We start from the raw sequence: 12151 nt of genomic DNA, 5'->3' as shown, positions 1-12151 counted from the left end.
GGAAAATGTGCATCAAAACAATATAAGGGAGGAAACCTGGCGGAACGAGAAAATTTACCCGTGGGATCCTGATAAAACGAATAAGACAATAAAACACCAATGAAAGAGAATGATGGAGTAATGGACGAGCGAGGAATATGAGAAAAGGGAAATAGGGCATTATACGTGATTAAAACTTTACACTATGTATAATTGCAAATAACTGAGAAAATTAAGGAATTCTATTATGAGAAAGATAGTCAAATATTTTTATCCCACTGGCGCTGCAGTAATAAAAAACTTCTTTTCACGAGGAAAGATCAATCTCTATGTGAACCATCGCAAAATTGAAAAATAAGGAGGAGAGAGGAAAGACAATGGAGGAAGAGATAATAATTTTAAAGAGAGTAAAAGAGAAGCAAGGGGATACGTACAGTCGAGGGTTCTGAAAAATTGAATGCTAGTATCCTTTGGGCAATTTATACATTCTTCTTACTTTAAACCATTAAGAAATAAACATTTTTGTAGAGTCGTAATTCTATACTTGTTATGCAAGATGAATTTGAAAAAGGATGCCAAACTCTATAAAAATATATCGTATATATATATATATATATATATAGAGAGAGAGAGAGAGAGAGAGAGACTAGGTTGAAACACCTTTTGATCTTTTAATCAATTCAATTCTTTTCCACATAAAACGTAAATGTAACAATTTTTTAGATTAATATTTATTTCCTTTAGAGAGAAGTAATAATTAACCATCTCCTAGCTAGACGAAGTATATAAAGTGCTTAGACAAGAATGGTGCGATATTTTTGATAATTAATTATATACGAACGCTGTTATTAAAAACGTAATAAAAGCCTGACAACGTTATTGATGTTGTATCTTGAAAGATTTAAAATACACTGCAAAAATTACAAGAGGTATTTGAACTTTTTTCCAACGTGTGCAATAGATTCCTTAGAGTTTTTCTACATTCCTCCCGACTCATCCTGTATACAAAGTGTGCTCCATGCATCTTCTTCTTCACCCTAAATAATTCCTAACGTATGAATTTTTACGAAAGTATACATTATGTATATAACCTTCGCGAGCAACGCACAAAGGATTTGATTGACAAAAATCATTAATTAATTGCATAAGCAAGTGACCAGATAACTCTCCCAGACGTAAAACTTTGCAGCAATAACCTGTAGTTTGGAAGTTTATCTAGGATGAGCATAGGTTACGTGGACCATCTCATCTATAGTTTCAGGGATATTAGCCCAAGAATGAAGTGCGGGGTTCTTGAGACGCCTTGTACAGTAGTAGGGATAAAAGGGAGTGAATATTAAATGAGTATAGAGGGAGGGAGAGAGAGAGAGAGAGAGAGAGAGTTGTTTATAACTATGCAAAGGAGTAGTATATGGGCTGATAAGGCTTTATTACTGAAGCGTTTGAAGGACTTGACTTGCCTGAGGGCTGTGGATTCCACCATGCGCATCTCGATAGTCATGCTGTTTCCCGACGATACAAAGCTCTCTCCCAACGAGCACGGTCGACTGGTATTCTGTAAAATGACGTGGTCACAACTCCTAGGCACTTTGTCCTTGCAGTACCTCGCTAAAAGACTGGTATTGGTGGCTGGCCGTGCAAACACCCCCTGAACCGACTCCCCGTGTCTCTCTTTATACTTCTGCCTCTGCTTGCCACTAAAACGTAAACAGGCGAATCATCGTGATAAGAGAGGAGGAAAACGAGGGTATTTCTTCCTGATAATCGTGCACGGTATTTACAAAATATGCACATATATGTGTATATAATACTATATATATACAGCGGGAAAGTTGAAGTTGTAGAGAGAGAGAGAGAGAAAGAGAGAGAGAGAGAGAGAGAGAGAGAGAGAGGCTGGAATTACCAAGAGACGTCGTTGCACTCGGAGAGTGGCATCATCTCGCCGTCCCAGATGACGAGGGTAGTGGAGCATTCGTCGTCGCTGACAGCAGGACTGTTTCCGACGTGAAACTTGAGAACCGAGAGCCAAATGCGAAACTGCTGTTGCGCTGCTTTCGGAGCAGGTCGTCTCCAGGTGGTACCCGGTCGTTGCTCTGGAAACTTGGGCAGAGGACGAGGTGGCGTTGGAGTAGGAGCCATAGGATTAGCTCCGCGCAGATGATATAAACAAGTGCTGTTCCTTGGCAAAGAGTGATGCGGTGACGTCAACAAACCACCACCGTTACCCTGCAGCCAGAACTCGCAGCGTTTGTTACGCGTGTATATCGGCGATTCGGCCTCCACGAACTTCACCTGAAGCGTCAATATTATATTACACCAATTAAATAGATATATAAGGAAGTACGCGTGGATTATTCCCGCCGCGATTATAGATCGAGTCTTAATTCCTGCGTGCAGCAATTAATTTAACTTGGACCCCCGCTTAAGCTTCTCCCTGTATGTGCAGGAGAATTATTGGACATGCAATGTTGAATCGATTTACCGCGGCGGGGATATCGCGCAATCTATTCTAAAGCCTTGCGAAACAAACAGCTCTTCTGCTACCAATCTATTTCGCTGTATATGCGTATATAGCTCTAAAGATTTGATCCTCCAGGAGGAAATATATATTTTCACCGAGAGATTACCACCGAGGGCCAGCGGCAAATCTCTCGATGAAAAGCATATATGTAATAGATGCTCGCTCTTCGGTGCGTGGGATATGTGTGAGTCGAAAAGGGCTCGAGTTATTGAATGGTCGATCGTATGTGTGTGTGTGTGTGTGCCTAGAAGGAGGGTGTAAAAATGTGACAAGAGGAATCTTCGTACCTGCACTTCCAATTGGAAGCCATGAAGAGAATGCGGCGCTGTGTGGTGAAGAAAAGTCCCGTAAGGGGAGGTCGTAAACTCCACGAGTATCTCGTGGCCGCTGCTGGTAGCCTCGGGCACCGGCTCGCCACCCCCGCAGAATTTTAAGATCACCGGGTCCCTCGTTGTGTAGCCGTCATAAACCGTCACGTAGTCCTGCGAAACACAAGAATTCTCCCTTTCGTGACGTCTTATCTACCTCCCCCTCCCCTCACCAGCTCACTCTCTCTCTCTCTCTCTCTCCCTCTCCCTCTCCCTCTCTTCCCTCCCTTATAATAATAAAAATCGAGAAGCGAGCCATTCTCATAATTCGACAAAAAGGCGCGATTAAAAGACGTACCGCGAGGAATTTGCCAAGCATAAAGTTTTTCCTCCAAAACATACACGCGCGAATGTACTCAAAGACATATTGTTCGCCGCGAAACGCTCTAGGAATTCCTGGAATTGCCGGTGAAAAATATTCAGAGTTGGAAAACTGGTAGAACCGTGCAATTCCCGGGGATAATGAAACAAGGAGCCGACTAAGCCAGGCAATAATTTTAGGGGAAAATTACAGGGGGAAACGGTATAGTCGCTATGGTCCTTGCTGTTGCTGGATAATTTTCTTAAGGGTGCGTGCTGTGCCAGATAGTTCCGCCGGGACTTTGAGAGTTCTCTCCGTGTAATTGGCCTCTGTACGAAGGGGTGAAATTAAAAAATTACACTGACATTGATATGTCGTCGTTGGTACGTTGAATTTTGTCGAACGATTGAAACGAAAGATTTTTCAGCGAAATTTATCATGGTACGTACGTGCCTGAACAGCGTCTCGCAATGTACTCTCGACACAATTGGGCCGGGGTAGTGCACAGGGTACTTCTTATATACGAATAGTCAGAGTGAGATTGGTGTCTTATATAAGATTTTAAAGTTTGTTTATCGATTGAATCTGAAAAATGGTGCAGGGCGTGCGTACCTGTACTGCGTCACAATCTTGCCATAGTCTCAGTTCCCTGGGTGGCGGCTCGGCTTGCACCGATGGTCTTGCTCGAACTGCTACCAATTGACCTCGAGGCTGTCTCACGGAAATCAAGGCGTGCTTTCCCGGTGGAATGTTATGTTGACGCACCTACACACACCGAATTAGTTCATTGTCAAATCCACCACCTCTTCGTGTCCGTTAACATTGCTCCCTACAGTCTTTTTCACTCGCCTTTCAAATAAAACAACTCCCTTAATTAATCAACACCTGTTTATTTCAATCTAACCCAACTCTTTCTCTTTTGTCATTCAGAATGTATATGTATATGTACGAGTGAGATTTTCCCCTACTTTCCAAAGTTAATACTCACCAACGACCCTCTATTTTTGAATTTACAATTTCCCAGTTTACTCGACGTTCACCTAGTGTTACTTAGCAAAATTAAGGGCTCTTGTAACATTGTATGCTAACGAGATTTAATTTCTCATAATGAGCTGGGAAATCCCAAACGAGCTTTGAAAGTATTGTTGGTTACGCAGTGTCTCGTTTCAGGTCACCTGTATCTTTCGTATACACGGCGTAACGCACAGGTCGTATATAGGAAATATTTTCACCGTAAGTTCTTCAAACTATTCCGCGCGAGTAAAAGAGTGAAATAAATTTTTTAATCTCACAGGGGACATAGAGGCTAAAAGTTAGAGGAGCAGGTTGTATAACGGTGCTTATAATTATACATCTTATAAGACGAAAGAAATTTTCAAGACGTTACAAGTCCTCGTTTACTCATTGAGACATGATGTATATACGCGGCGCGTGCATTTCTTGGTTTCATGATAATACTCGAATGAATATGCGGAGCGATCGCTCAGTTCGAGAAACGAAAGTATCGCATGTGCCTATAATTATGAAAGTGGTCCAAGTCGCAATTTCTTGTTTCGAGATATTCAATGAATTCCATTCAAATAAATTAAACAATATTTTTATACAAGGTGTAATAAGGACATAAAGCATAAATTTAAGGAGTTATAGGAGAAGTCTCATTTGAGCAAGAAAAAATCCTTACAACATTTTTTATTATTGTCAATATTTTTCCAATTACGTAACAATATGTTTATCCCAATAGCGTACTTAAATATCTATGCAGATTGGTAAATAATACTAATATAAAAAAATGTGTAAGAGTTTTTAGTAATTAAGTAAATGAGGATGAAACAAGTCTAATTGTTTTTCGTCCTATTGCTGTTATTTTTCAAGTTAGAGAACAAAATGCTTATGCATAAATTCGTTAGAGCGATATCTTGTACAAAATGTTCTGTAACTCGTTAAATATAAAAAATGTACAAAATTATGTAGAATAATTTTTGATAGATGTGATAATAGCCAACGAAGAAGAGTTACGAATTTTTTTCATATCATTAATATTTATATAATTATTTAAGAAGATACGTAGACTAAAGTAGTCTAAACCTCCATTTTTGGTTCGCTAAATCCCAAATATATTATGTTTTGAAATTTTAAGGCATGAAATTGTATGTGTTCTAAGTTAATTAAAAATAAAAAAATGATATGTAGAGGAGTAAAACATTGAGAGATACATTACTGCTATTAAAAATTTAAGTTGGTACACCTATTTAATCCCGATTTTTAAGATGGGATATCGGGCCTTATTCTTCATTATTTTTTATATTTAACGAGTTACAGAACAATTTGTACAAAATGTCGTTCTAACGAATGAATGTATAAACATTTTGTTCTCTAACTTGAAAAATAACAACAATACGACAAAAAGCAATTAGACTTTTTTCATCCTCATTAACCTACTTACAAAAAATTCTTATACAATTTTTTTATACCCTTAATATTTACCAATCTGCACGGCATTTAAGTACGCTATTGGAGAAAAACTTATTGTTACGTAAGACGGAAAATATTGACAATAGTAAAAAATGTTATAAAGGTTTTCTTGTTCAAGTGACTTCTCCTATAACCCCTTAAATTTATGCCCTCTATGTCCATATTACAACCAGTGTGAAGTTAGCACCCCAAATTTTAAAAATGGAAAAAAACCAAACAGTTCTGGTAGCAGCCGGACAAGCTCTACAGTTCCTTGCTATTTTTCAAAAAAGTTCTACACAGATTGAACTCGAAAAATTATAAAAAAATTATTTGGGGTACCAAGTGCACATTCTGTAATATTCAAACGCTAATATCCTTTAAACTAAAAGTCCTATAGATAAAATCCATTAGACATATTTATAGAGCTCTTTGTGGTGCCATCAGAACTCTAGCTAAAAATAGAAAATGAGAAAAAAAATTTTTTGTAGAATTTACGATTTTTAACTAGAGTTCTGATGGCACCCCAAAGAGTTCTATAACTATGTCTAATGGATTTTATCTATAGGACTTTTAGTTTAAAGGATATTAGCGTTTGAATATTACAGAATGTGCACTTGGTACCCCAAATAATTTTTTTATAGTTTTTCGAGTTCAATCTGTGTAGAACTTTTTTGAAAAATAGCAAGGAACTGTAGAGCTTGTCCGGCTGCTACCAGAACTGGTTGGTTTTTTCCATTTTTAATATTTGGGGTGCTAACTTCACATTGGTCATATTACACCCTGTATTATGTGACATTTTAATTTAGAAAGTTATTAGCCTTGATTGATGAAAGATTTCTATGAATATGAAATTTTGTGTGAATTTAATATGAAAATGTTGCTTTTAAAGTGTAAATTGATTTAAACCACTTTCATAATTATAGGCACACATAAGTTTAATACTACGATATTTATAGTTTTTAATATATTTCTTAACAAATCGAAATTTATAGCAACTTCAAAGTTTGTTCCAACTAAATAAATAGCCCGTCAACCAGTAATGAATATATTGATATTATATGTGTGTGTGTGAAAAGCACACATAGTAGCTCTTTTGCTATTTATATAATAAATATCAACATGCTCAAAGGGGCAAGTTGTAACACTGATATTTGGCAGAAAGAAGTGTTTTGCCTGTAAATAACAGCAGCGAGCTTTTAGTAATAACACTTGTAGGAGAAAAATAACGAATAACAAAGAAAATAAGCTCTTAAAGTAAACAAAAAGAAAAAGGAATGAAGATTTACGCGAAAAACAAATGTGAAAGAATAAAATTATAGAAACAAGTGAAAGTAATAATTATGTTGATGACAATCTTGGCCGCTGTAAACCATTCTCTAACATGAATCTAACAAGGAATGGGTATAGTGACTAAATTGCAATAAATGTGGCCACACAAAACTATATTAAAAACAATAAGATCAAATTGGTATTTCAAATTATTATTTCGAATAATATGCTGATTAGTTAAATGTGATTTTTAAAGCCTAAAGCTAATAAATTATTTTATTTATTTGTCATACACCAAAATTATAAATTTGTAAGAATAATTTCTTATGTAATGTTTTATGTAACCCTCAAAATAAATATTTATGATTACAGTGATGTAAAATGCAAAAGAGAAGAATGAAAGTGAAATATAGATTTTCCTCAATTTTAAAGTGTTTTTCTATGTGAATCAACTTGTGTCAGTCCTGTTACATATTAGTTCGACAGGGGGTAAAAAGTAACAATCCCACACTTTTAGACAAACGTCTCCGATTTCTTTACGGAACTAATGTTCTTCTTTAAAATTTTCATTCGTTCTTTATAGCTTGATAATTACTTCGTCAAACTAGATTGAGAAATGATAAAAAATATTACTCTATAATAAAAATTGTTCATACTAAATATAAAACGTTACAAATAAGCTCGGTTTGTCCTACTGTTTTTAAAGTATTTCATTTTTAAACGTAGTGTAACGAGACGTTGTTTGCTCCGCCGCTACTCCACACATGTACGGTAACGCGTAGTATAGGTGGAGTCTACAGTGCAAGTGCCGATACCGCGGCCTGCACTGTACAGCGTGCGGAGTATAGCGGGCTCAGATTATACCTCCCTACCTTGCCAGACTGGCCGCTCGGAGCGTCACCGTCGCCGTCTCCGGGCCTCGGACTGGCTCGGACGGTTATCGGGGTATATTGGTATATAAGTAATAAGGCCGTGCCCGAGCCCGAGCCGAGCAGAGGAGTCCGTCCCGTATCCAGGAGCTGTCCGGATACAGTCCTATCCCCGACCACGCAGGAGTTTTCCGAGCAGTCCTGGTGCAGGAGTTCTCCGCACCGTCCGAACACCGCCCCGCCGTACTAACGCCATGTCCAGGAGTTCTCCGGACCGCTGGCATTCATTTTCAGGTTATGGCATAAGTCGCCATCTTGCCGTCTACCGAGGGCTCCTCCGTATGGCCGTAGACCGCCGCGCCGCATACCGTAGCCCCGCCGTGAGGCTACCGACCGACGCACCACCCGCGGCCGAATATATAAGACCCGGCCCGTAGTTTGTAAGTACACACCTGCAGCGGCAGACCATACATACACGAATAGGTTAAGTAATTGTATAAGCTTTGTAATATACCGTGTACATATTTCTTAGTATATAATAATCTGTATTATATAACCGAACATTGAGCTTGTCTATATTAGTTTGATCCCTCTCAGTCAAAAAGAACCCGACGGTTTGTGGTGATTAAAACCCGCCAGGAAAATACGTCGCAGCAGCTTATATAACACTGCTCCGATGGTAAGAGAGTGTCAAAGAGTGAGAGTGGGAGTGAGTGAGAGAGAGAGAGAGAGAGAGAGAGAGAGAGAGAGAGAGAGAGAAGTGTGCTCGCGCGTTCCAACCTTATACTATCTTCCTGATTCTTATACAGCGCTGAATCAGCGTTACAGGCAAAACTTAAAAATCAAATAATTCGATAATGCTATACGAGATAGAAATATGTTCATTCGGTTTGATTTGTACTCAGAGTGGTCTAAATAACTTATCGCCAATATAATTTTTATGATTTGAGTTACATTTGTTCTGTAACCGTGCAATGTAGCGTTTAAGAGGAATATTTTGTTAAACGTAGTGATGCGCATGAAGATGAGAGAAGCGGCGCGGCGGCTATAGTACGGTTAGGTGGGAATTGGTGCGAGGTGAATTCGAGTGAAATCGAAGAGGAATCGCGCTGGCGAGAATCGAGTAAGATTAGATTATTGCCAGAAGGCGAAGTAGTTCTCAAGCAAGCAAGCAAGCGAGGGAACAAGAGAGGAAGCAGAGCTAGTAGCATCCTCGTCTATCGCAACGTTCAAGGTTCAACAATATCCGATATCGTAGATCAAGCATGGCACATACAGTTTCCGATTTCGACGTTAAACTTGTCCTATTGTGGCCCTAATAAATTGGGTCATCCATGTTTCCTACGTCTCTCTCGTCGTAAACTTGCCCTATCCTCAGTCATATATATATCCCTGCAGCACAGTGTGCGCCATTCCCTTTTATAGAGCTTTTGGAAAGGAGGAAAATAGTCTTGCGTCTACCATGCAACCTCTACCAGCCCACCACCCGGCGCGCGCGTCCCATTAACCAGAGCTACATAAAAGTCACGTAATTGAAACCATCCCGACACTATCGATTCTTCGGGAAAAAGACGTGTAGCCTTAACTCCTCTTTCTCAATGATCATTGGCCAGAACTCTTTACATTGGTGGAAACGACTGGGGAAGAGAATAACATTTTCTTTCGTTCTTCTACACAAGATCTATTCGCATTTTCAGAAAGTATATTATACACGAAATATACTAGCAGCACATTTCTGGACGAGTGCCATGCGAAATCTACAGGGCGTTATGTAGACGGACAAATATCCTTGGGAGTATTTTTCGAAGAACGCGTAGGAATTTTTGCATCGTGAATTTCTTCCTACATTCGCAGACACGGGGATAAATTGTGAAAAGTCTGTCCGAGGAAGAGAGCTTAGAGAACTTATATTGTTTTCTACGCTGTTTAACCAGAGCTCCATTATTGCTGTCGACGCGACGCGATGGGACGCCTAAAATTCTCCCCATGCAGCGCGTTTACAATGCTTCATCTGGATATAAGTCTAAGCTTAGCTCGATCTATGTATATACAGCTGTCTTCGTTTTTGCCGTATTAATTTAAAAGGAATTCGCGAAATTTGTGTATCGTTAAAAATTCATTTATAAGCGATGGAAAATTTATTGGAAATTTTGCAGGAAATTTTCCTGCGCTCTATTCGCGTAGATCGCGAGACATCTTAGGGGTAAGAAATCTCTCTAGAAAAATTATTGTCGTTTTCATCGCTTTCTCGTCGGTCCTGGATAAATTTATGACTGGAAACGCCAGCTCCCGACTCCCGATTTCTCTTTCCCAACTGCGTATGACCGTACTCCACTAAAAGGGAGAATAATAGCACGGAATAGTGAAGTGGTCGAAAATTTGTTAACCTATCGTATTCCAAGAAACCATGCTGCAGTCATTTTCCAAAGATAAGATGAATGTACAAAGTCTGCAAGGATTTAACGTCTCCACCTCGGTACTGATCAACATTGTCATTCACAATTTTCACATTTATATACACATAAATGTATACAGAGTAGACTATGCATGGGTACATTTGAAACAATTTTACTTTGATCGCTTGCACTATTTTCAATTTCAACAATAATAGTGTATATTAATGCAACAAAATTAAAGGATACATATCTGTCTTTAAGACATCGTTACAATTAGACGTTTAAAAGTCATAATATCTTGAAGCTATGCATTTTACCTAAGCATGTGCTATTGTTACAACCGTCCCCATACCAGAGTCGCCTGTATATAACACTATCATTGGGCTTATACTTGTAACACATGAAAATAATATATATAAGAAACTAATTTTGATGAATTTTATTAGATTTTTGTAAACAATAGAAACTTACATTCATTCGTTGCGTTTCGCTTCCGAATGTATCACGCAGCAATGCTTTTCTCAGCGATATACCCTAGGTTTTTTACTTTGTCATAAGTATATCTTGGTAGCATGCAGAAGATTTCATTTTGACTTATAGATGTCTTTCTGACACGTTATATCTTGGCATTATAAGCGGAAAATGTGAACAAAAATATTGTAACAACCGATCTGATGAAAAGCCTTAAAAACCCTCCCATTTTAGACTTTAAAAACTCTTACACATTTCTCAGGTAATCTATACAAAATTGAACTATGCAGAGTAAAACTTTAATATACAATAAATATGAAAAATCAACCGTAATGGCGCTAAGTATTATGTTTATATTCGAAAATTAACCAAATAAATCGACCAAAAATACTTATATTTAGTGTTTGAAATACAATGGGCAGCTCTGTTTTTCGGATTATTGTAAGCAGAGCGACGCGAGGCTATGAAATAACTTTGAGACTATCACCTGCTACTATCTTCCCACCAAGACTCTTTAATTTCAGATTAATAGTTTTCTATATAGATATTCTAGTCGTTTCAACCGTACCCATTGCATTCTACCCTACATGTACATTTTGCAAAATAACGCAAAAAGTTTTGAATTTGCGTCTATTGAAAAATTACCGGTGAATTATTGGTAATAAGATTCTATTTATCGTGTATTATACATCGAGTGTTTCTCAAGATGCATCGTGGTTGTTTTTACCGAGTTGCAAAGTTAAAAGAGCCGCTCGGTTTTTGTAGATTGAATTTATTCCGGAAGAGCGCTGTAATTTTCTTGTTTCTTCGGCGAGTTTTAGTCGAGGGTGATGGTAAGTTGGGTGACTTACCGCGTAGTAGCAGGTGAGGTTGCGCGGATAAAGTCCAGGAAAGTTGGGAGACTGCAGCCTACATTTCTTCCTGTCGCAGTCGCTGAATATTCGCGAGCAATAAGTACCGGAAATAAGGTCGCCGAGGTACTGTTCGGTGCTGGACTTTGTTGAGGTGGTCGTCGCATATTCCTCCACTGTTTGCATCGCCATTGAAATCGAAGTATTGCTATATTCCACTGTGAACGACGACGACGAAAACGACGTGGCGATCGTCGATGACGATAAAATCAACGGCGATGGCGATGACGATGACGACGATGACGACGACGACGACGAGGAGGAGGTTACAGAACTCACCGAAGACATAGATGACGTCACTGTCGGACTTGGCATCGTTATCTGCTCCACGTCTGCTGATGAAGAACTTATCTTTTAATCAATCAATTCTGAAAATCTCTAAAACTCACGCTCTTTCAACCTTCGATACTTTTCTTATAATAATCAATAGACAAAGTATATACATATATAGCAATTATAGTAGAGAGCTGACTCAATTGGTTTAATTCGAGAGCAGAAGTGATGTGCAAGAGTGTAATAAATTCCATGTGTTGGGGAAACAGGAGTATAGGAAGGGCGTGAGAAGTTGGACAAAATTGATATGTTGGGATCGTAGAAATGAATCTCTCAAGA

The 12151-nt window shown here is 38.6% G+C and overlaps 1 protein-coding gene across 3 annotated transcripts in view; it reads right to left on the bottom strand.

Annotated features, from left to right (window-relative positions):
* The window catches only part of LOC136784729 (uncharacterized), a 104123-nt gene that overhangs the window by 8142 nt on the left and 83830 nt on the right, over positions 1–12151 (bottom strand). For 2 of the 3 annotated variants that reach the window (XM_066745603.1, XM_066745605.1), the window contains exons 6-10: positions 11480–11874; positions 3782–3934; positions 2788–2982; positions 1883–2271; positions 1440–1676 (exon numbers count right to left, since the gene is read on the bottom strand). In XM_066745603.1, the coding sequence (XP_066601700.1) occupies positions 1440–1676; positions 1883–2271; positions 2788–2982; positions 3782–3934; positions 11480–11874 (1369 nt within the window). The remainder of the gene's footprint in view (positions 1–1439; positions 1677–1882; positions 2272–2787; positions 2983–3781; positions 3935–11479; positions 11875–12151) is intronic. The other variant, XM_066745604.1, reaches the window with a different exon arrangement.

Source organism: Prorops nasuta, unplaced genomic scaffold (genome assembly GCF_024137725.1).
Source record: "Prorops nasuta isolate Cenicafe-Biocafe unplaced genomic scaffold, Cenicafe_Pnas_1.2 PNAS00067, whole genome shotgun sequence".
Classification (NCBI taxonomy): domain Eukaryota; kingdom Metazoa; phylum Arthropoda; class Insecta; order Hymenoptera; family Bethylidae; genus Prorops; species Prorops nasuta.
Note: the sequence above shows the minus strand (reverse complement) of the source record. Positions and strands in the feature narration are given on the sequence as shown.